At 43.2% G+C, this 23,630-nt stretch overlaps 11 protein-coding genes and 1 non-coding gene across 12 annotated transcripts; 3 read left to right on the top strand and 9 right to left on the bottom strand.

The window, feature by feature from the left end:
- Positions 1-322: 322 nt before the first annotated feature.
- O0I10_010931 (uncharacterized protein) lies at positions 323-2,146 on the top strand (the record flags this gene model as incomplete). The annotated part of the gene is made up of 2 exons (XM_058490904.1): positions 323-632; positions 714-2,146. The coding sequence occupies 2 exons, from the start codon at positions 323-325 to the stop codon at positions 2,144-2,146; spliced, it is 1,743 nt and encodes a 580-aa protein (XP_058338299.1).
- Positions 2,147-2,866: 720 nt separating this feature from the next.
- O0I10_010930 (uncharacterized protein) lies at positions 2,867-3,135 on the bottom strand (the record flags this gene model as incomplete). The annotated part of the gene is made up of 2 exons (XM_058490903.1): positions 2,867-2,906; positions 2,951-3,135. The coding sequence occupies 2 exons, from the start codon at positions 3,133-3,135 to the stop codon at positions 2,867-2,869; spliced, it is 225 nt and encodes a 74-aa protein (XP_058338298.1).
- A 1,648-nt stretch (positions 3,136-4,783) lies between these two features.
- Positions 4,784-6,396, bottom strand: O0I10_010929 (uncharacterized protein; the record flags this gene model as incomplete). Its single annotated transcript, XM_058490902.1, has 7 exons — positions 4,784-4,887; positions 4,942-5,177; positions 5,235-5,417; positions 5,482-5,542; positions 5,612-5,796; positions 5,863-5,946; positions 6,011-6,396. The coding sequence occupies 7 exons, from the start codon at positions 6,394-6,396 to the stop codon at positions 4,784-4,786; spliced, it is 1,239 nt and encodes a 412-aa protein (XP_058338297.1).
- A 371-nt stretch (positions 6,397-6,767) lies between these two features.
- On the bottom strand, positions 6,768-7,872 carry O0I10_010928 (uncharacterized protein; the record flags this gene model as incomplete). Its single annotated transcript, XM_058490901.1, has 6 exons — positions 6,768-6,884; positions 6,948-7,093; positions 7,157-7,221; positions 7,281-7,330; positions 7,406-7,652; positions 7,715-7,872. 6 exons carry the CDS (start codon positions 7,870-7,872, stop codon positions 6,768-6,770), a joined length of 783 nt encoding a protein of 260 aa, XP_058338296.1.
- A 1,632-nt stretch (positions 7,873-9,504) lies between these two features.
- Positions 9,505-10,467, bottom strand: O0I10_010927 (calcium-binding protein NCS-1; the record flags this gene model as incomplete). Its single annotated transcript, XM_058490900.1, has 6 exons — positions 9,505-9,603; positions 9,680-9,835; positions 9,905-9,915; positions 10,018-10,235; positions 10,315-10,339; positions 10,404-10,467. 6 exons carry the CDS (start codon positions 10,465-10,467, stop codon positions 9,505-9,507), a joined length of 573 nt encoding a protein of 190 aa, XP_058338295.1.
- A 532-nt stretch (positions 10,468-10,999) lies between these two features.
- Positions 11,000-11,567, bottom strand: O0I10_010926 (40S ribosomal protein S20; the record flags this gene model as incomplete). The annotated part of the gene is made up of 4 exons (XM_058490899.1): positions 11,000-11,020; positions 11,088-11,317; positions 11,381-11,489; positions 11,556-11,567. 4 exons carry the CDS (start codon positions 11,565-11,567, stop codon positions 11,000-11,002), a joined length of 372 nt encoding a protein of 123 aa, XP_058338294.1.
- An 814-nt stretch (positions 11,568-12,381) lies between these two features.
- O0I10_010925 (uncharacterized protein) lies at positions 12,382-13,216 on the top strand (the record flags this gene model as incomplete). Its single annotated transcript, XM_058490898.1, has 4 exons — positions 12,382-12,384; positions 12,529-12,615; positions 12,692-13,018; positions 13,088-13,216. 4 exons carry the CDS (start codon positions 12,382-12,384, stop codon positions 13,214-13,216), a joined length of 546 nt encoding a protein of 181 aa, XP_058338293.1.
- Positions 13,217-13,258: 42 nt separating this feature from the next.
- On the bottom strand, positions 13,259-16,215 carry O0I10_010924 (uncharacterized protein; the record flags this gene model as incomplete). Its single annotated transcript, XM_058490897.1, has 12 exons — positions 13,259-13,371; positions 13,425-13,659; positions 13,721-14,057; positions 14,115-14,406; positions 14,473-14,580; positions 14,649-14,707; positions 14,767-14,894; positions 14,949-15,227; positions 15,281-15,432; positions 15,488-15,655; positions 15,709-15,886; positions 15,952-16,215. 12 exons carry the CDS (start codon positions 16,213-16,215, stop codon positions 13,259-13,261), a joined length of 2,313 nt encoding a protein of 770 aa, XP_058338292.1.
- A 131-nt stretch (positions 16,216-16,346) lies between these two features.
- O0I10_010923 (uncharacterized protein) lies at positions 16,347-17,320 on the bottom strand (the record flags this gene model as incomplete). The annotated part of the gene is made up of 2 exons (XM_058490896.1): positions 16,347-16,592; positions 16,649-17,320. The coding sequence occupies 2 exons, from the start codon at positions 17,318-17,320 to the stop codon at positions 16,347-16,349; spliced, it is 918 nt and encodes a 305-aa protein (XP_058338291.1).
- Positions 17,321-18,632: 1,312 nt separating this feature from the next.
- Positions 18,633-21,023, top strand: O0I10_010922 (uncharacterized protein; the record flags this gene model as incomplete). Its single annotated transcript, XM_058490895.1, has 12 exons — positions 18,633-18,745; positions 18,809-18,833; positions 18,907-19,184; positions 19,246-19,271; positions 19,333-19,468; positions 19,529-19,597; positions 19,653-19,913; positions 19,976-20,037; positions 20,093-20,148; positions 20,202-20,493; positions 20,556-20,731; positions 20,790-21,023. 12 exons carry the CDS (start codon positions 18,633-18,635, stop codon positions 21,021-21,023), a joined length of 1,728 nt encoding a protein of 575 aa, XP_058338290.1.
- Positions 21,024-21,509: 486 nt separating this feature from the next.
- O0I10_010921 (uncharacterized protein) lies at positions 21,510-21,731 on the bottom strand (the record flags this gene model as incomplete). The annotated part of the gene is made up of 1 exon (XM_058490894.1): positions 21,510-21,731. The coding sequence occupies one exon, from the start codon at positions 21,729-21,731 to the stop codon at positions 21,510-21,512; it is 222 nt and encodes a 73-aa protein (XP_058338289.1).
- A 1,744-nt stretch (positions 21,732-23,475) lies between these two features.
- Positions 23,476-23,546, bottom strand: O0I10_010920. Its single transcript has one exon. It is a non-coding gene; the product is annotated as a tRNA-Gly (tRNA).
- Between the last annotated feature and the right edge of the window lie 84 nt (positions 23,547-23,630).

Below are 23,630 nucleotides of genomic sequence, written 5' to 3'. Positions count from 1 at the left end.
ATCAAACGAATGATTTGAGATAAACCATCATTGTGTCCCTTCTACCACACTCGGTATTTTTCCTTTATACACACGCGTGCACACACATCCCACTCTACAAGCTCTCATTTTGATATCCAGTGCTCGTTCTTTGTCAACACAAAATCCAATCCAAGTTCACTATCTTAGACATACATAAGGACAATACCACCAACGTCATAACGGAGAAAGGCTGGAGTATGCATAAAGCTGTGTAACGGTGCTCATGCCAATCAAAGGTTTTGGCTGGGAATTTCAGTAGGCAAAGCAATTGCAGCTCTTCCTCTTTGACATTGCACCTGCCATGAGTATCCGCCGCATCTTCCTTGAACTTGCATGTCACCTTTGCAAACAAGACTCATTCACGCAGAAACGAAATTTGCGATCTCATTACCAAAACCTTCATGATCTCACGCTTCCAGTCGCACCAAGGCATGCAAAGATCGCCCCTCCTTCTGACTGCGCATATGTCAAAAGCAAAGGAGAATCCACCACCATCGAGTACAAATGTCCCAGTTGCACCACTATCGTCCAATCATTGGAGCTCTTGGGTGAACACATTGACAGCCATCTGATCGAAGATGCTTCTCGTTCTTCAAGGCAACCCTTTGCTTGTCTTCTTTTTTTCTTTCATTCAGCTGATCTTTTCTCTTAAAACAGCCACGACACCACTGATGACTCTGTGGAGACTCCAGTCATTCGACCTGATACAACTTTCACAATCGACCCAACTGATATCATTGATTCATCTTTATCGCAACCAATTTCCCATGGCAGTACTACCAAAACACCAGCATCAACGCATCCATCCTCAGATGCACTTGCACCACGAACGTATGACGAAGCGATCCTCCATTCATGCCAACAGCAGCACGCTAGTGATGATGAGAAGATAAAAACACTATGCTTGGTGGATTCTCTTGCATTGCAACCTATGGCTATCATTGACCAACAAGGAGTCGAGCAAAATGTCCTCACCCATCCATCTATCGGCACCAAACTTGTGGATCAACATGAATGTGTCAAACCCATCATACCAAGCAAAAGGCGTTATGCGGATATGATGGACAAGGGTTCATTATGCGTCAGCTGCCAGCCTGAGGTGACTGATGGCTTGGAGAATTTGTTACACATGTCGCCATATTCCTCATTGCTCTCACAACGACAATATGTGGAGATCTCGGAACGTGTCTGCAACCTCTTGAACTCCGATTGGGAGTTCTTTCCACAGATGCGCTTTTTTACAGCAATGGCTTTCGCTGGGGCCATTTTCTTTGATGCAACCAGGAACCAAGCCCTCATGCTCAATACTGTTGAAGTGTATGGACGCACCAAACCCGTCGACATCTTCTGTGAACCATTTGGGAAGTTAAAGGGATCAGTACAAAGGACATCGATACCACCGACAGCAATCAACACGAGATACCATGGCTTGTGGCCCACCACATTAAACACATTGGAAGGAGCAAAGCTTGTGATTGGAACTTTATCATCAAACGTGCTGGTGACATCGTCAATGCGGTTGGATATTGTGGATAAACCTTCGCTTGGTGGTATAACAAACAACTTCACCCTATCATGCAACAAGGAGTCGCAGCAGTGCAGGATCTTTGTGGACCACAACATGATTGAACAAGCCATGACTTTTATTGACAAGCCTGATGTCCATCGTCTATCTGACACAATGATACTCAGCCAAATTAGGGCTATACGCAGCAAATTTCATACCATCGATGCCTATATCCTTTGCCGTGCTACTGGTCCTCTTACTTTGTCACATTTACACCAACCATGCTCTCTCTTTACGTTGTCCGAATCAAAACGCATCCCTGCTGCTGAAATATTTCGTCTCATTGCTACGTCCGTCATCAAACATGGTGAAAATGCTCGCTTATCCAAGAAGCAAGTTCAAGACATCCATGCAATGTGTGTGTCATCATCATCCAAAGCTCTCCTGGATCGTATTCTTGAACTTTTCGATGATGACAACAGTGATCTACCGATTCTTGGCAACGCAACTCTCAATATGAAACTCGAAGACTTGGCGACAAATCTAAAATCACATTTGGTAAATGCCAACGTAGTTGCAGCAACGTACATCGTAGACACATTTACCACCTTTGTATGATTCTTTCTCGATATCACTTTTCATGTTTCCTGTATATATTCATCCATCAATACACTCATGTCGATATCAATGTGCATAACGTTCTTAACTGCTGTCCACCTTGTCTTTATCATTGCTACATACGCCGTGCCATACGGAGACATATGGATTCGTTGGATTGCCAAGTGGTTTTCTCATTTGGATGAGGGGTATTTTGCAGCCTCTCTTGTGTTACGAAATGCAACTAGCTGCCTTCATCGCATCACTGAAGAGAAATATATAACGGTGGATATTGGCAAGCTGGGTAGTATCGGCAGGTGTCAATGAGATGGTTGCTACCCATGATCCAATGGGATTTGATTTGTTTGCGTTACCTGACGCCTTTGTGAAGCAAGCCTTTAATGGTATTGTGGTATCCATGAATAAGCTGGGATGCATTGCAATGCGCACTACAATATCAACACCAGTGGTTATAGCGCTATCGATAAACTTGGTGGGCTTGAATAATAAACGAATTTGTTTTTTCATCATTTAATCACTCACAAAAAACAGGGACACAAAAAGAACAAAATAGGGTTTCTACTATTATATGTTGCCACTCGGAGGCATGAACTGACAAGGATTACTGGTCATGGATGCCATGTTGGCATTGAGTGAAAGTCATTGTTGCCTTGCATCATCATTTGTCGCTGTTGCGGATGAAATTATGCCATTGGATTGTTAGGCCCAGGTTGACCTGCTCTACTGTGCTGCTGCTCGTTGTTGCATTTGCATTTGTCGCCTATAGATATGGTAGTGATCATCTCAATGCTATTCTTTTATTACATCATGGCGGCTTGTTGTGCAGCAAACTGGTTTTGGAGCGTTTGTGGTTGTGTGAAAGGTGGTTGTGATGCTTGGGGTTGCTGTACTTGTGGTGGTATGGAAACTGCCGGTGGCGTAGGTACGGCAGCGGCAGGAGCAGCGGCAGATGTTGGAGCGATAGGCGTTGTTCCTCGTGATTGTACCATGATTGGTCGTGATGATGCTTGTTGATGAACGCTCAAGAGCTGATATGAGGGCTTTCAATCGTTCCAAAACGACAACCTTTAATGAGTAATACTGTGAAGCAAATAAATGAGATGGTGGATGATATATATATAATGTTGAGCTTAAGTCGTATGATCCAGCCAATTAAAGATATTCGGAACACGTTTGCAGTTGAAAGTTTTTAGATTGACGGTGTGCATTATATGGTAATTCAGTCGATAGGTAATGTTTATTTCACGTTATACCTCAACCATGATCAATACTAATGATTCTATCAAGGTAATGTGCCGTTTTATACAAATTGCGAGCTGCTGTTCATACATAAAAAATGTCGTCTTGCAGATTCGCTATGCGTAAATAAAGCTGCCAGTGTATAAGGATGTTGTTGCTTATCTAAAGTAAGGCTGCAGGCCACGTTTGTGTATAACCAATAAGACGATTGAAGATGAGGATTGGCTGACAAAGCTAATGGCGGCGACTTGAAACGAATCGGTGCGGTAGAAAAGTGCAGGAGCGTGTATGTTGTCCAAAAAAAGACGTGTGCTGAAATAACGTAAGGCAGTTGTCAAAGCTCCATGCACTCGCCAATGACTCAAATCGTAACAGGGTAATTCCAATGCTGGCTTGGCATGATGGGAAGAGGTCGATGAACAAGTTGTAGATGTGCTGAACTCGTCGAGATGGGCAGTTGAGAAGACGCGAATAAGAAAGAATATAAGTTGGTTGGGTTCTTGCGTGTTCGGAGTTTCCACAAGTGCGTTCTTGAGTGTCCTTGATGTTGTGCGAGTGTTCTTGAGTGTTCTTGAGTGTGCTGTGAGTGTTCTTGAGTGTTCTTGAGTGTGCTGTGAGTGTCCTTGAGTGTGCTGTGGTGTGCTGTGAGTGTTCTTGAGTGTGCTGTGAGTGTTCTTGAGTGTGCTGTGAGTGTCCTTGAGTGTTGTGTGAGTGTCCTTGAGTGTTCTTGAGTGTGCTGTGAGTGTCCTTGAGTGTTGTGTGAGTGTCCTTGAGTGTTCTTGAGTGTTGTGTGAGTGTTCTTGAGTGTTCTTGAGTGTTCTTGAGTGTGCTGTGAGTGTCCTTGAGTGTGCTGTGAGTGTTCTTGAGTGTTCTTGAGTGTGCTGTGGTGTGCTGTGAGTGTTCTTGAGTGTTCTTGAGTGTTGTGAAGAGATGCCAACACCAACACAGCAGCAGAGCATCATCGCACAATCACCATAGAAACCCATGTTCACTTTCCCCTGTTTCACCAATACAAAACAATAATGAGCAAAATGCTTTGATAAAATGGGAGGGGTAACTGTTTACAAATCATCTGCTGGTGTTGCGACCGCTCTCCTGTCCCCTGGTCCTAATTGTATTTAACACAGTCAGTAAACAAGAAAGGGAAGAGAATTATGCTACTTGCCACTTTCCACAAAGGTGACATATCTCTCTCAACTTTTGTACATGCTGGGACACCTTGTTGTTTACAAAATCGATCTTCTCTTCAGTCGTGAACCGGCCAATACCAGAGCGGATAGAGCTGTATGCCATTTCATCATCAGCCCTCCTCTGCTTCTCAAAATGTGTAGTAAATAGAATCAAAAACAATCATTTTTAATGCAATCTATAACAGTGTGTCTGCAATGGCTATGACGACTACGATTCATGGGAAAGGGCAAACGCATCCAAACATGTGGTAATGACAGCAACGACAATTTCCATGGCAATCAACCAAATCACAATCCATTCGAGATATTCCCCTAAAGACAGAGATTAGAGAATGACGAAAGCTGCCTCGCTATCCGCTTGCTTACCATGAGAGCTATTCAAGTGATCCTTGAGCATATCCAGTAAATCGCTAATGACTTCGACCCGCTGATTTAAGAGTTCCACACGCTGTGAAATTTCAAGATAGCCTCGTATTGCACTGTACAGGGGTTCCAAGGTAGGCTCTGACCAGAAGATTTCGGGTGTGTCAAGGATGTTGGAGACCAAATTCACATTGATCCGCATAATAAACAATTGTCCAATCTTTTTTGTAATGGCCGTTCTATACATAAGAAATGAGTCCTCCATAAAAGACATCCCTATCCTTTTTCATGCTTACCTTGACATGTGAAAAGTGCCACTTTCGGCCATGACTTTGGGGATGTACTTGGTTTCATTGATCGTGTCGTCCACCAATCTCTCAAACAGGGTCATTTTCACACTCTGAGCAATCGCATGGGCAATCGTCAACTTGACTCGATAATTGGATGGATGGCGTAAGGTAAATGTATCATTGTACACGCTATAAATGAGTTCATTCATGAATAAAGGGATCTTTGATATCCATGGGGCGGCCACACACATACCGTGGTTGACAATTCTCATTGTAATAGTAGTGAAATTCTTCCACTTCGACATCATCCATATCTAGAAGAAGAAAACAAAGATGAGGGCCATGTACATAGGAGGAGGGGGTTTCATTGTGTATATGCATACCTAATTTTGCATCTTCATAAGGATCCAATTCTTTGAGTACTCTTTGTTCATCTTGCAATGTCATTCCCCAAAAGACAACGACGCCATAATCGAATAAAAACATTTCTGGTAACATGGTTTTCTGGTGTTCACCTTGACCATTGGGTGGAGATAATGGGTATTTCACTGAATACGGTGTATAAATGCTATCATCCATCATGAGTGAGTGAATGTGCCATGTAAAAAAAAGTAGAAGGGTGGATGTTTCTTACCATTCATCAAATCGTTTCGGGGATGCGCCATTGGTCGCACTTTTAGATTTGAGATGCTTGATCAGATCCTCCATACGATAAGCACTATGATGATGAGATGACTGTCAATGTACATGCATGATGATGATGATGATCTATGGCGACATACGATGCTGTGCAGTATGCAGTGACACGAGCCAAATCTTCCTTGTTCATACGACTGACGTGTTCAGCTTCGGTGCGTGCATCGCCATGGGGGATTTGAGCAAGTTGGGTATACACATCGGCATTGAGCTCTTCGGGAAGTCGTTGATCCTCATCCTCTGGAAACAACTTTAGCTTTTGAGAGATCTTGGTCGTACGATTCGGCTGTTTCCGAAGATGGATAGGTGATGGACCAGCCACAGCCGTTGTCACTGATGTCGGTTGCTGTTGTTGCTGTTGTTGTGAAGGAAAAGTACTGTAAGCTGGACCATTTCGATTGGAAGCGGGTGTTGTTGAATCGTTCAATAGAGGTTGCTCAAGATCATCTGCCTGGGGTCGTCTTTTGGACATTGTGTGGACGATAAAGTGAGTAAGAGAGAGAGCGAGCGAGAATGGATTTCTTCTGGTTTGGATTCATGCGCCGAGACCGAGTTTTGCTGTTTCAGGTATCGTGAGATTTACCACTACCAGTCTCAGACGAACGCGTGCGACCAAGCACGCTAAGCCAAGAGCACAACCCTTATCCACTACATAGTGTGTGTATATATCCATCCCAATTCATTTGTGCAAAAAAGTATAAAGTATATATATGTATATGGAAGAACGATTGTAAACTACAAGCTGTGCTGTCTTCTCAAGTAATGTTACACGACGAATTGCATGACATCTGCGTGAAAGATTCCACACGTGATAAGGGTATTGCAAATGCACCAGCATTTTCTTCACGATGATGCTTGGACATTCATTGCCGGTTTACGCATAAAAAGTTGCTCGACAAGATCGGTGGGTGATTGTTCATCCGTACTGCCAAAGGGTGTCGTTTGTTTGCAAAAATGCGGCTGTTTTTTTTTCGTTTCTCGATATTAATTTCTTGTGCTCGGCCACGATTCACATTCACTTACCAGTGACATTGCTGATTGGGATTTTTTCAATTGTGGAGAAGGCGTAACCATGGCATTGGCAGTATTATTGGCAGTAGCCGTAGCAGCGGCAACAGAGGCAACCGCAGAGGATGAAGAGGATAGTTTCCTTTCGGAGGCGACCGATTCTTTTGATGATACATAGCCTCATGAGTCTTATGATGTAAAAAGAAGAAGCTTCTATAACTTACCTATCGATCGATCATCTGGGGTTGACATGTCTTGTGGGCTAAACATGGATTTTTGTGGCTGTGGTCTAACATACATATATAAATAACGTTGAAAGAGCACCCAACAAGTCTCACATTCACTTACAGTTGAAACCGCGTCCCGGCATCCGATTTTTGACTCATTCGTATGGATAACTGTGGTAAGACAAATTAGAAAGAGACACACACACAACACAACAACGCCCATTACATCATTCACACCACACTTGCCTTTACAGTTGAATTAAATTTGCAATGGTCCAACAGATATCGTCTTGTTGTCACACCGGATTCAGCGTATTCAGACAAGTTGATGCTCAATGTACCCACTGTTTGTGTCTCCTTGCCTCCGCTTAATTCTTGAATAATCTCCAATTTGAGCTCGCAAGCGCCCAGTATATGTTGTTTGTTGATAACAAGCTGTGCCATAGTATTAATGGGGTAGTTCCAGAATACAGAGTGATCGTTGATAGGCGCTCTAGCAATGCGTCGTCGTCATCAGTATCCCATGACAACCATGGGCGGGGTAGATGTTGTTACCTTTCTGTCATGCCACTCGCATGCGAAGCATTCCTTATCCGCCATTTGACATAGTAGAGACCACTGACAAGAGGGACATTGGCCAAATCTCGTATTAATATGCTCACTTCAAAGTCGACTTTACGGTGCTTTGAGATAAAAAGATTCAATAAAGGCATGGATATATCTATATAAAGAAGGAAAAAGAGGGAGAGAGAGAGAGGAAGAGGAAGCCGGCAAGCCGAAACAAAACCTGTTATACATTGACTCACGTGGAGCTATCCATTTTCCGAAATTGGATGTTGCCAACACATCATCATCATCATCATCTGCCCCCCAACCTCCCACCTCCCACTCACCCGGCAGCAGCCTCCTACACTTGACAATGCTTGTATCCATTGTGACGTGATAAGAGTAGTAGCTTTTCTATAACAATGATCCCCATCATCAATGTGTCAAATTGCTACGGAGGATAATTTATTTACCCGTTCGTCGTCAATGATAACAGCAGCTGGGTGACAATTCGCTAATGGGTTCTTCCCTTCCACCACCACCCCCCAAACCGGTGGCCGACGATGATTATGAACGACCGACACCATGATACCTTGTTGTTGGAGGTGGCCTTGACATGCCCATGCCGACAATCTGGAACGTTACAGAATCAACAATGAGACTTTCTCCGAAATTAGCCATGGATGCATGAATCTAATTTAGTGCCCTTTTGTCAGGCACGTCCTTTGTTATAGACCAGTACCAAATAAAGCGGAATTTTGAATGGGATGATTTACAGTATCAAGATGATCCAACCACCCTCCTTAATTTATTCTTCCTTTGCAAATGAGGTTTGGAGTTGTTGATGCTTTATTGGAAGAGGAGGAGGAGTACACATCTTACATGGGGTTGTAATTCTACTCGTCGAGTGCTCTATCACGTGCTACTTTGGAGATGACAATTATTGGATCACAAAGGGGGTGAACAAAGAAACAGCTGATGGCTTCTTTGTCGATCTTTTTCAACACCCATGGATCATCATAGCGCTGTTCCTTTGTATCCAAGCGACGTCTTATTCATACTGCCATCATGTTGTTGTCACTTTTATCGTTACCATAAAGGTAAAGCTGCTGCAAAAGCACTTCTCCCCTCAAAAATTAATGGAGTGCTTGAGCTTCTTTGATTACTGACAAGGAGGCTTCATAGCTGCTTATACTTTTAAAGGGTCCAATGTTCAAGACACGAGTGATCCTTTTAGGCAAACCATGGTTACACAAAATACATGCTGGTTCCTTGAATGGCTTCCCAAATGCAAGTTTTTTATTATTCCAACGATTCGCGCTGAGCACACGTATGCAATGACATAACAAATGGTGCTGTAACCTACAATGACCCTCTTTTTTCACCTTATGACTTTGACAACTAACGAATCCCTAATCAAACATGTTGTTGTCTACAAGAGCTTGTGCCATACACGTGGCAGAAAGTTTCCAATCCAACAACCATTCTATGGCAAGGTAGAATATGAGTCAAAGGGTGGTCAACCTTCTCTAAGAGTATACCATCTGCTCCCAAACGCGCATCACGTCATCCTTTCTCTTTGAGAATCCCATTTAAAAGAGAAGGCCCGATAATTACATGAGTCGATATAGGACAAAGGGTAACATGTTTATGACATAAATAACGGCTGCATGAGGGAGAGATAAAAAAGACCGCCAAAAAGAGCGATGAAAAGGATGGGTGGTGGTGGTGGTGGTGCTGAGTTTGAGGATAATAATAATGTTGGCGTCGTGGTGATGGTGGTGGTGCGTGTAAATAGGCTATACAAGGCCATCATACAAATTCAAAGCTTGAACGATGGTTGGATCTTTCCTTGACCCTTCTCGGAATTCTTCCATGGTGAGTCTTCCATCCTTGTCCTAAGAAGAAGAAAAAAATCCTTCCAGGTTAGAGAAATCAAATCAAAACCCAACCATGCCTCACTTTTTTTTTTACCTGATCCATCATGTCAAAGATCTTGTTGACTCGTTTCTCGGGTGTGTCTTCATCGGGTGGTAATTTCACCATGCTGCCTACCATTTTATAGATCGCGTCCACGATATGCAACATTTCATCGTAGGTGATAAACCCATCATTGTCAATGTCGTAAAGCTGAATTTTTAACAACGATTTAGCAAAGCGCAGGAAAAACGGATGCAAAGCAACTCAGCCCATAGTTACCTGAAATGCCCCTACGGTGACGACGACGACGATGATGATGAAAAGAGAGAGAGTGATCCAAAGTTAGTAACACGCGTGTGTTTGTGGGCGCCACCACCACCACCCTCACATACAATGTAATTTCTCGTCCACTTGGCCACGACTTGTCACGGAGAGTGCACAAATAAACTCCTTGAAATCAATCGTCCCATTCTTGTCGCCGTCAAAGACATTGAATACATAGTCTGCAAAGCGGGATGGGTCTCCGAAAGGAAAGAACTGCTTGTAGATCTTTTGGAACTCGGTCTTGTTCAGTTGGCCACTGGGACAATCTTTTAAAAAGCCTTTATACCTGCACACATAGAGAGAGAGATATGTAAGCCATGGACATGAGAAAAGAAAAAGAAAGAAGAGGGATTGGATGCCTTTACCATTGTTGGAGTTCCTTCTTGTCAACTGAGAATGGGGAGTCAATATGAGATGGTGGTCCGTGAATAGTACGATGAGGGAATGAACTTACAATAGGTGCATTTCTGGAGATCAGTAAGCTGCTCAGGGCTCAATTTGCTTTGTGCCTTGCCCATGGTGAGAAAGAGTGAAACGTGAAAGAGAAAAAGAGAGGACAGCAGCAGCAGCTACACTTCTGCGAGAAAGGCAATCGTCGGCACGTCACGAGTTTTTGTTCCACTGGTTTTCTTCTTCCTCTTCCAAGCTAAGCAGTTCTTGTGTATCCATCCATCCGCCCACATGTCGTACTTCCAATCCCATGCGCCTTTCGGAAATGATGCCGTGAATGGCACTTTTTTAAACACACATAGCCTTGCATAAACCTGTTAACCCTTCTTCCTCCAAGCACAACATGAATCGTTTCAAATCATAGTAACCATGTCAACGCATCTATAAAAAGGGACCCGTTATTATGCAGCTGCTTCTGTACACGTGATCTTAGCAACACTTTTGTACTGATGATCCCCCAAATGAATCTTCCTCCTTCCCAATGCCTATTTGGTTTATATAAAAAATCATCATTCATCATCACATGGCGACGAGATTGTACGTTATAGGGTTGATTTATTCAGCTTATAGCTCGAAAAGAGAATATCCAAGGCACTTTCTTTACGCAATGGTAACTTCGACCTGTATTTCAAATGTTAGCAAAAAGATGCCATTGCATGATGATACAATAGAATAAAAGTATACTTGCCTCAACACCAGGTTCAATGGAGATCGAAGTGATCTGCTTGACAATCTCGGAGGGGGAGTGCAAGTCGATCAAGCGCTTGTGAATTCTCATCTCGAACTTATCAAAGGTCTCGGAACCGTTACCACAAGGAGACTTGCGGGTGGTGATGCGCAAAACCTTGGTTGGCAAGCGGACAGGACCCTTGACCTTGAGCTGCTTGTCTTTGGCACGTTGAATGAGATCAGCCGACACTACGTAGTATAGGTAAGTCAATGTTTGCTACACTGGTACATGAATGTATAAAGAGAACCTACCCTTCTCCAAGTTCTTGACGTTACGAGAAGTCAAGGTGATACGGATACGGTGGATCTTGGGCTGGACCTCTTCTTCGAGACCAGGCTTTTGGGTGGACGAGTTCTTAGCCTAAGGGAGTTGAGTTGAGTCAACATTGGCATACAACCTTTTTCATAACAAAAACAAGACACATACGACATAAGACATGTTTCAAATATATCCCTAAAAGAATACTCAACGTCAATTTCCAAATGGACACTATGCTTTTCTCATGTTGACATTTACCAGCGGTGACTAAGTAAAGCAGCTGCAAGAGAAAGGATGGGAAACCGAAAGCCACTCTTGAAAAAAGAAAAAACAAATGGCAAGTCACTCCTTTGTGCAACCCCGAGTTGTTTCATGCAAGCTGTTATCTATGATGCAGGATGCTCGAAAACATAGCATTCATTAGCAAATCTTTAGTAAACAAAGCATCTAAAGAAATAAAACCATCGATTTGCTCATCCATTCTTTTACTTCATATGCATGTTGCAGCTTCTTTCAACATCGTTGCTATGGTTCGTGGTATGCGACATGGCCATACAATAAAAAAAAAGTGCCCTTTCAAGTGGATAAGGAGGGATGATAGGAATGGACATGGTAGCCATCCAACGCTTGGTTTATTATGATCAAAATACCTAAAGCAATGTCACTATCGATTTGCACATCTATTCTTTTACTTGGTATGTATAATGTAACTTCTTTTAACGTCGTTGCTAGTGATCGTGATATGGGACATACGAATGAAAGATAGCATGTAGTAAATCATTGAAAGCACTCTATCAAGTGGAGAAGAGAAATGAAAATAGACATCGTATCCATGCCAACGGTTGCTTTATTACGATCAAAAGATGATAGTGATGAATAGAAGGGTTGAGCTAGCAGCACGCTGATTGGCTCTCGTTGAACTTCAGCCTTGGAGGGCAGGTCTTGTATTCCAGAAAGAGCTTGATTGACACCCTCTCTTCCTCGGTTGGTAAAAATGGTACGATAGATGCGTAATGGAATGCTGCTAGGGGAAAGATAGCGTGGAAATCGACAAGAGATCAAGATGGATGAATGGATGGATGAAGGGATGAAAGCGATATTTTGAGACCAGGAGTGTGCTTATCAACATGCGTACAATTAGGGCATCGACCTTAAGAACCATCACGTCAAAAAGTCCAACAGAACGGCACCAAAGTCTGAGAACGTTTATCAGCTTTTGTTGGTCAAGGTAGAGAAAGAAAGAGAGAGAGAATAATGGCCATTACGAACAAAAACCGGCTTACATTCGAACGCAACCTCCGTAGCTGTACCGCTTCTTGGCTCGCCGCACTGATGCCGACTTTAACAAGGTCGTCTTGAAGCGTCTCTTTATGTCGCGTATCCACCGTCCTTCTGTCACTGTTTCTCGTCTTGTCAAGAACAACCAAGAAGGCAAGACTTTGGTTGTCGTTGGTAACGTCACTGATGACTCTCGTCTCCTTGACTTGCCCAAGCTTTCTGTTGCCGCTCTTCGCGTCACCAAGACTGCTCGTGCTCGTATCCTCAAGGCTGGTGGTGAGATCTTGACTTTGGATCAACTCGCTCTTCGTGCTCCCACTGGTTCCAACACCGTCTTGCTTCGTGGTGCCAAGGTATGTGTGATATGGATTGTAAGAAAAAGGAGGAAGTGTGTGTGTGTTGATGGTTGGTTTCCATTATAGAACTCCCGTGAAGCTGTCAAGCACTTTGGTATGGGTCCCCACAAGAACAAGAAGCCCTATGTCCGCAGCAAGGGCCGCAAGTTCGAAAAGGCTCGTGGCAAGCGTGCCAGCCGTGGTTTCAAGGTCTAAGACTTTTTGCAACAATAAATTGCCCTTTATATATAAAGATGTCTATTTACTACTACTTTTACTTTTACTACTACTACGACCACCACTACCACCACGCGAACGAATATCCTCCAATGCTTTGGTCGAAGCTTGCGTCGGAAGCAATTTGTTTTTACCTGCATAATCCACACGTCAGCCAAAATCATGCAAATGACATTGAGCACCTTACCCTTGTTATTTTCAATGATACGATCAGCGAGTCCTTCAATGAGACCACCCGTAATGTACTTTTTAGAAACACCAAATGGTAACATGGGCTTGGTCAATAATTGCTTCAATTGTGCCTTTTTGGATCGTATCGTGTTGTCTGTTTTGCTGGACTTTTGATGCTTGCTGTTATCCTCCTCGTAATCCACATCCATTTCAGCTGCCATATTACGTAGCCAATTATCCTCATGATGTCGCTATAGAATAAAAGACTGAATATTGTGTGGTCCTTCCATTCTTTCTTTTTTAATAACGTACCTTTTGTTCCTGATGTTCAAGCTTATCAATTTCGGCAGCCAATTTGACACGCTTTTTCATTTCATTCAAGATGCCCAAGTCAACAGGGAAATCGGGGTATTGTTCTCCTTTCCGGAGGGTGTGACAAAGCTTTGTATACAATTTGATTTCCTCTGGACCACATAGTTGCAAAGAGACACCTTCATGATTGGCACGAGCTGTACGACCACTACGATGGACATAAATCTCGCCTGAGCGTGGGATCTGATAGTGAATGACATGATCTACGGATGGGATATCCAAACCACGTGCAGCGATATCGGAAGCCACCAATACTGCTTTATCACTGGCCTTGAATCTAAAAAGTCCATGAGCTACCTCTTCCCTCTTGGTACTCCAAAGAGAGATCTCTTACCTATCAAGATTCTTCAAACGTTGTCGCTGTTGCATCTGGGCATGGAGGCCTAATACATCAATGTTCAAGAGCTTGAAGACTGGAATCAACCTCCGAATAGCATCGATGCTGTTGACAAAGATGATGGTACGACCAGGATATCTTGTAACGAAATAATAGACATAGAGATCCTTTTCTTCCTTGACACAATCAATCTTGGCTTCCACCAACCGCGATGCTACCGCCTTTTCAGTTGTGATATCCACAATAGCAGGGTTTTTGCCGACAAGGTTCAATCTTTCAACAAGGTCCTCTATATACATATACATGGGTAAGTATACGCCAAATCCACATGACCAAGTCTACCACTACTACTCACGCATCGATCCAGGTTGCTTTGCTTTCGCTTTTTGCTTCTTCGACTTGTGGAATCGCAAATCAGTGCCCAAGGTTGCCGTAAACACAAACGTCTGGTGCTCCGCATTATCTATAATAGATTCCCCACCCCGCGTCAATCAGCCTGCGATCGTCTCCCTCTACTTTTCTTTTACTTACGTCTCTTCATGGATTTCACTTTGCCATTCTCAGCTTCCTCGGGCCAATCGGTGGTAAATCTAAGGATCAAAGAGTGAGTGAATAACTCCATAATAGCCACTGGATAAAAGATGCTTACTGTTTCTTATCTGATAAAACATCAAGGATATTGGTCAGCTCTTCAAAACGTCCCTTTTCAAGCATTCTGTCGGCTTCATCCAATACAAGGAACTTGATGTGCTTGAGCATGTCCATATACGTGGGTTCCTAGATGCCATGTTAGATGATCTTGGACTCTCACTTTATGCAAAGTAAACTTACTCCCGAAAAGATTTCCCATAAACGACCAGGTGTGGCAACAATGATGTTCGGCTGGTTCTTTAATAAACGTTGTTGCTTGTCGATGGACATACCACCCACAATAGCAGCGACCTTGATCTTTGAAAACTTTGCAAGGTTCACAATGTGATCTTTGACTTGCATGGCCAATTCTCTCGTGGGCGTCAAGATAAGACCATATAAACGTGAATCATCGGCGTCGCCGTTTGCCAAAATATGTTGTACAATAGGCATCGAGAAAGCGAGTGTTTTACCAGAACCCTATGTTTCTTTTCATGAATACTTTGTTGATATGGAATCCCTCAAGGACTTACCGTTTCAGCAGCACCAACGATATGACGACCTTTCAATGCAAGACCAAGTGTCTTTTCTTGGATAGGTGTTGGTTGCGTGAATTTGTGATACTTCAATGCACTCATGATAGGCTCTGCCAATTGAAAACCCTCCCATGCTGAAACGTCAACATCTGTGTAAATTGTGTGAGTACCCTATACCACCAACAATGCCATGTCCTATATTACCTTGAGGGACCTCATCATCATCAGGTTTGGATTCATCTTGATCCTCCTCTTCAGCATCAGAAGCTTCATCCTCAGAACTAGCCTCTTTTTCCTCCTCCTCATGGTCTTCCTCTTCAGCCATCGCATCATCATTGACATCATCATCTTCCACTTCTTCTTCTTCGTTGTCTTTAAATAAAAGCGTCAGTGCTGTGCCAATTGGTGAATGCAAAAGTAACTACCTTCGCTAGGGGGTTGTTCCTCTTTGGGATTCTTTTTCTTCTTGTTCTTCTTTGCAGCCTTCTCTGCCAACTTGTCATCAAAGGTGTCGAGGTCATAATAGTCCTTCATCTCTGCAATATCCATAGGCTCAGTGGGCTTGGCAGGCTTTCCAGGCTTTCGATCCTCTTTTTTGATACGCTAGAAAATGACAGCATGGGCGTTTACATCAACGTTGCCTTACATACACACTACACAGCACATACCTTGAACTTGGCGACTCGGCCAGTTTGATCGTCTCCTTCATAGTCGACGGCCACATCGTCAATTTCCTCGAGACAAAGAAAACCACCTAGATCGCCGGCCATGGGAGTAGTAGTGGTTGACACTTCATTCCAGTCCCAAGAGTCGATATCACCCAATTCCTCATAGTCCACGTCGAGCTTGCGTCTCTTTGAATTGTTCTTTTGCTTGGATCGCTGACGTTTTTGTCCTTGCTTCTTGGTGGCGTTCTTCACTTTGGCTGGCATGGTGATCAAGGCAAGGAAGGAAACGAGTTTGAAAAATTGTGTCTTCTTTTCTTCCGGAGTTGGTGCTACCTATCATCCAATGACCACATTTTGGAATGGGTTGCCCATAGCAACCATCATTGCTTTTTTATTCATTGACGTGATCCTACATTAGACTTGACAACATCTGTAAAATATTCGCTATCATAATAGTATCCCATAAACGTATTCTCTGCATGTCCTCCATTCGTACACGATGATGATGATGATGATGATGAAGACGATGGCGGCATGATAATGGTAGTTGTGTTATCAAAAGTGACAACTCGGTCCTTGTTCTTTGATGGTTGTTTTTTCTTATGACGGCGATTGATACAACACACAATGAGACCATAGACCTGTTTTTGGAATCATCATCAATGCTTTGCAAAGGACTCAAATCGAGTTGACTTACAAGTGCCACAACGATCACCGTGGTGGCTGCAATAGCTGCACCCTCCAATGCAGCTCGAGTCGTCGGTGATACAAGAGTAGATTCGTCGTCCAAAATAGCATCCGTAGTAGCTGCTGCTAATAAAGTAGTCGACGTCGTCGATGCATCGATGATGAAATGCGTACTTGTTTCCGCTGGGTCAGTGGTAAAATAGGGAGAAGGTGTTGCAGTGGGTATCACCAAAAAAGTGGATGATGTTGCGGTGGTGGTATTTGCATGCAAGTAAAAGGAAATAGGACCTTGTATAGCAACCTGCTGCTGAAGGTGATCCTTGTTGACAAAGAGCTGAAGATAATAATAGGCCTCAAAGGGTGGCATCATCATGGTGCTGTTCACTGGTAATAATAATGAGCCATTGCTGCTGCTCGTGTTCAGGGTCCTAACCCATGATGCTACCACCACCATGTCTCCCCGAATCAGATAGAGCTCCATTGTCATGTTCGTTCTTGGATTTTTGTTGTTGTCATCCGTAATTCCGGACCAGCTCACCCGAAAACCACCAACAGAGCCCATGGTTAGTGGAATAGAATCGTATGCCCTAGGCGTGTCGATTATCAATGCAGCTATCACACGACGACAATATGGGATAATGAGCCACCAACAACAGGCAACAATCGACGACAAAGATGCCATCAGGACATAGGGTTCAAAATGAGAGCGAGGAAAGAAAGAGTATAAGAATTACAATACACACGCACTTTCAGGTACATCGATTCAACAAAGAAACAAGTCGTTGACCGGTTTTCTTCTAATCGTGTTGTTTGAAGCAATCTTTCGCTAACCATGGGCATTCAATCAATAGGTTATTAGGGTTGGCGACTAAAACCATCTGCCGAATGTTGGTCTATCATGCACATTTAATAGTAGGGGGAGGGTGCATAAATGGGGTTTGAGCGCCATTTGGCGGTGGATCACTATTTCTAAGAGAACGATTTTACTGGTGACGTGTGGACAAGCTATTTCCATCATGATCAAAGAACATGCTGGAATTATGAATGCACCTGCGTGGCTATTCAACATCAACCGGAGAACCTGGTAAACTTGTAATATAGATGCATTCTTGTATCTTAATTTCTGCAAGACAGCATGTAAGCAGCAGCAGCAGCGGTGGTGGTCATGTCTACTATTATCCCTCCATCATCTTCTTCCCTCCCTGGTACTTGTATAATAGCACAATGGCTAGGACATAGAGTGGCAAAGAAACTCGTATGAAAGAAAATGATGATGACATGATTGATATTGAAAGGCTCAATTCTCGGTTCACTAAAAGTCATGCAGCTACCCAACACAAGATCATGATCAAATGTGCGTGTGTGATTTGTGGATGTGTAAATAATATGTCCGCCGCCGTTGCCATGCCGTCCTTGCATTGACATGCATCATTCCTGCGGGTGGATACGATTCGTATTTCTTTTATCTCTCATGATACCAGGTAAGTGGAACTCCTCAAAAGAATAAAATGTGGTGGTCTGTGTTGTTTGTTAGTTTCAACGCCACAAATATGATTTGTGTGAGATGAACAAAGTGGGTTACACAGATTCATGCGAAACGCAACTATGTCGGTTAACGGCTCGGGAAATAATATCTTCTTTTTGTGAGTCTCCTTCTTTTGCCAAGGGTTTCGAGTGTGAAGCGACAATGAAAAACGTCTTGTCCGTATTGGCTCGGTTGCTTTGACATATGACCACCACAGCTTTTGCTGACTTGCGTTCTCTCCATTCCATTCACTTCTCGAACAACAACAACAACCAGCCCATGCCGCGTTCCCATTCACTCTTCTTGTTCGACTAAATTGACACACACGCACACTCCCCTTTTTCTTCCTTTCTTTTTCTTCTCGTCTCTACCAGCTCCGTTGCCCCATTAGCAATCATTTACATTGTCGGTCGATCGTACAACCACGCTGCCCCACTTTACTGGCCCCGGGGGTCACCAAGTGACACTCATGTTGGCGTCGACGCCATCCGGGGGCAGCGATGCAAACTCGTACATGTTTGCTCACCTAAGACGTTTTATGCCATCATTCTCCATGAAGACACGAGTCTATATGGTCTCCAGGTGCGTGTGTTTGTTGATCTGCTTCCTACTCTATTGAATCACTTTTTAACTTTCATTGATTAGTTTCATGGCATTGGGTGGTTTCTTGGCAAGTTACCTACTTTGATGGGGATGATATGATACAATCACGTATTACTAACATCCTTGCTTGCTGCTTGTAGTTTGGGTATCAATTTGGTGTATTGCCAGGGATTTTGACCATGTATTCATTTCATCAAGATACCAATATCCAAGACAACTCAACTTCACTTACAAGCACGTTGATGGCAGGTGCTGTGGCAGGTGCTCTTGCAGCTGGTGTATTGGCCGACTTGATTGGACGACGTGGTCTCATTGCAGTGAGCACAGCCTTGTTCATGGGTGCAGATGTACTTCAGGTCGGCGCAGACGACATTATCAAACTCTATGTGGGTCGAGTCATTACAGGAATCAGTATTGGGTAAGGTGGTTTTGAAAGGGGATCATCATTGTATCAAGTAAATCTTAAAATTCCAATATAGAGCCCTCTCCATGGTGGTCCCTCTATGTAAGTATATTATCGTTATTATCCTCGATGTTGGACGTGTATTCATTTAGGTGCACAATAGATCAATCCGAGATTTCGCCCAAAGAGATGCGTGGTCGTCTAGTTTCAATCCAGCAATTTGCTATTGCATGTGGCATTTGTGTTTCATATTGGGTGGATTATGCAGTCTTGGATGTTACTTCTGTCAGCAATTGGAGGTAAGAATCAAAAATCAATGATAAGGATGATGGTGTTGTTTAATACATATGCACTTTAAGGCTCGCATTTGGTTTGCCCTTGATTCCCGCCCTTATATACCTCGCTGGAACTCTTGTACTACCCAAAAGGTAATATGAACATGCATTGACGACTCTTTTATCTCATTTCATTGTAATACTACAGCCCACGCTATCTTATCTACAAGCATCATGATCGACAAGCTCTGGAAGTACTCGCCTTTGTGCGTGGTGATGGCACTATCAATCATCCCGACGTGCTGATGGAATACGTGGAAATCAAGCAAAGCATTCGATTTGAGGAGAAATATGGATCCAAACACTTTTGGCGTCTATTTCGAAAGGGTGCTGATAATAATCGCAAGCGATTGCTCTTGGGAATGGCGGTACAAATATTCCAGCAACTTACAGGGGCCAATGCATTGCTGTAAGTGATGGACATGAAAAAGATCCTATGGATGATGCCCATCATTAAGTATATTCGTATAGCCTTTACGCCCCGCTGATTTTTCGAGCCAGTGGCATTCAAGGAAAAAGTACCACGTTATTGGGTATGAGACAATGAACACGACATCCATTATGCTTTGCTCATTCAATGTTATCCAGCAAACGGTATCAGTGGCCTTGTCAACCTCGTATTCACTATTCCACCCATGATTACGGTATGCCGCACCGCTATTTGAAAAGACATCCCAATCTAATATTACGAATATAGATTGATCGATGGGGTCGACGTCCTACATTGATTGTTGGAAGCATTGCATGTTGTGTGTGCTTGACCATTATGACGGTGATTGCAGCTGTCACAGGGCTTACCGATAACATTGCATCAATGCATGTTCTGGATGCTTCAACTACGGATCCCACTGAGGTGGATGAATCGATTCGCCAAATTGATCATCAAGCTTCTATCGGATTTCTTGTCATGATGTACATGTTTGTTGCTTGTTATGCATTGACTTGGGGCCCGGCAGGATGGATATACCCAACAGAACTCTATTCACAAGGTAAATCATAAACCATGACATCACTTTGTGGCGGTTGTACTTATAGGTAACCAAAAAACTAGATGTACGTGCACGAGCCCTTGGATTTACCACGGCTGCCAATTGGCTTTTCAACTTTGGAGTGACCATGTTGACCCCTCTTATGTACGTGCATATCAAGTGGAAGGCATTCGTTGTTTATGCAGTGTTTTGCTTCGTCATGGCGATCGTTGTTCATCGCTATTTCCCTGAAACGATGGTAAGTACACAGCCGAGAGTTTGCGTCTTTATGGAAAGAACCTGACATGGCTTTATAGGGCAAATCGTTAGAGGAAATTGATCTTATTTTCAGTGGCAACTTTAACTATTACGATTTGAGCGTACATCATCCACAAACTGCTGCAGCGGCTTTATCCCAATTGAACCGTACCAGTCGATCAAGGAACGCATTACTAGGAGGATTCAATCAGCTGGTATCAGCACGATCTAATGAACATATACCATCATCCACACATTCTTCTGAATTAGATAGCGGTCGTGGCTCGGAATAATAAAGTAATCATGTTTGGCAGATTATTATAGCAAGTTTCAAATGTATGTGGATCGTCATCATTGTTTATTGCGGACAATAAAGAAACCCTTTGTTCACATGTGTACGCATTCATCTGATTCATTGAGGGGTAAACTTAATCAGTAATCAATGAGCCATTTGTAAGGGGTAGCAACTTACGGGAATTTGGCTTCCAGTCGCATTCAGGCCAGAAGTAATCGCATAGTTGTGGATGTGGGAATTGCCAACAGAACTCCTTAGTACAATGACCTATCAACATGATTTCGTTAGTTGTTGCTAGGCAACAAAAAGAGAAAAATTATACTCACCGTCACCCGTTCTACCAGGTTGCCATTGGCAACTAGCCTCTTTACAGCTTTTCTCATCCACAATCGCTTCACAGCTTCTCACCCATGGAAGCACACAGCCATCGGTTTCAGCGTCAGATGCTATTTTAGGATCGAAAAAGTTGTTGAAGGAACACCATTTAGAATTGATACAATACAAGATGCATGATGAGATCCTTACTCAGTTTGAGCTTATCATTCACATTAAAGCTCGTTTTAACCCACGTCTCATAAGCACAAATGATATCAGCACAAGGATCATCCTTGTACTTTTGACAAGCCGATTCAGCAGCACCACCGACATGAAGTTGGCTGCCGATGACTAGGAGAATGACAGGAGTAACTAGATGTTGTGGCTTCATGATTTTTCTTTTTCATCAATGGCATAGGGAGGCTGCTGCTATTATGCCCTCTTTTATGTGCAAAGGTCTCGCTATAAACCTCTACATTCGCATGGACTGCAATATTCTTCAGGGGCACTCCCTGCATGCTTATACACATACCACGCATGTTACATACTCAAAAAGACGCTCAAGATCCCCTTGTTGATCCGTATCTTTTCATACATCAATCGCTAGCGTCTTCCATTGTGCATAAATCTCTCATATAAATTCATTTCAAGTGTACGACAAAAGGACTATCTTGTTCAGGAATAATACGTGCGAATCCATCATCAACATCAAGACTCGGCTCCTGCGCGGTTAATTACAATTTTAAACGTCAACCTTAATCTTGTTATTTGTTCCTTCAGAGCACATCCTCACGGATTGTTTCTTGCTCGTTTGCCTCCCTCTCTCTCGATGACAATACTTATGCTACTGTACGCAGCGAACAAATGATGTTAGCGAGGAACCTTATAAAACGGTGTTCATGCAATTTTCCTGGTAGCATGTATTTAGACTTGATACCTGCGTGGCGTGTGATCATCTAATGTTACATAACTATTGGCGTAGAACTATACAATCCCTCCCACATAAAATGATCCCCGTCCAAAAAATGAACGGTGTAAACTTTTGGACCAGCGTCTCAAGGAACATCTTCAAGCTTTTTGCGTACCAACCATACATACAACCCGCTAAGGTTACAAGCATATGATTCATTCTTTACGTTTTGTGTATCCTCGCTATAATAGGACATGATGGATCAACCAGCATTCGAGCGTCATCAAAATAGCGTCAATGTTTATTGCTACTTCTCTCTACGTATCTCAACAATCTTAACAGCTTTGTATCCTTCAAAACCAGTGGCTGTTTTTGGCATCCAAATCAATCTTGTAAACGTTCTTCATGAGCGAGTATCTACCATGCCACCATAACCTTTATGTCGATCTTGATGTTGCCTGTTAGGAAGCCATCCTTGCCATATGCTGGTGACCTTATTACGGTGTATCCATCTCAAACAACGTTGCTGGTATGAACGGCGAAGAGCATGCGTGTACAATAAACCGGTTGCATTGTTGGTGAGTGATGCGTGATATGTTGGGCCTATAAAGAAGCTGCAACCTTGCCCACCAGATGGATCCAAGCAACATCTTTGATAACCTTCTCAAGCTGGCATTGGTAGTTGAACATGAGTCAATATCCATTAGTTGTTGTTGGCAGCTGTATACGAAGCAAAGTGAGTTGCTGGAGGTGAAAAAGGAACGTTGAACGTTGAACATGGTCGTCACCATGGTCGAGCTGCTCATTGCCAGTTTTGAATGTCGAATCGAATGGGGTGCCCATTGCTAATCGTTGACCAACAAGATGACTTGAATCGTACTCTGTATTGTTGTTGAAGGTGTTGGATTGAGACCTCCTTTATGCATTGGCATCAAAATTGTTCGTAGGTGAAAGCGAGAAGCGCTCTTCTGAGGGACAAAGTGCTCTTTTTCATACCAGACAACTTGGACCCCGCCCCAATCACAAGTCATTTCAAACGTTGTTCTACCTTTGACCCCAAATTCCTTCTCACTCACCTCCCATATAATTAAGTACACACCTTCATCAAATACAACGCTCTTTCCGCTACACGAGAAAACTTGTTCGGAGCCATTCAGAGCACCTTCCACATAAGGAAGTTAGGTCATCTATGATGGTAATCGCTTTTAAAAAAACAAGAACAAGAGCGCGGATGGTTTAGTGGTATAATATCCGCCTGCCACGCGGATGACCCGGGTTCGATTCCCGGTCCGCGCATTTCTTTTTCTTTTGTTGTTTTTGTGTCGTGTAGAGGTGTCGTTATCGTATGGCTGATTAGATCAGTGGCCAATGATATAACTT

This window comes from Lichtheimia ornata (genome assembly GCF_029851405.1).
Source record: "Lichtheimia ornata isolate CBS 291.66 chromosome Unknown scaffold00079, whole genome shotgun sequence".
Lineage (NCBI taxonomy): Eukaryota > Fungi > Mucoromycota > Mucoromycetes > Mucorales > Lichtheimiaceae > Lichtheimia > Lichtheimia ornata.
The sequence above is the reverse complement of the archived record's forward strand: the minus strand, read 5'-3'. Positions and strand labels throughout refer to the sequence as shown.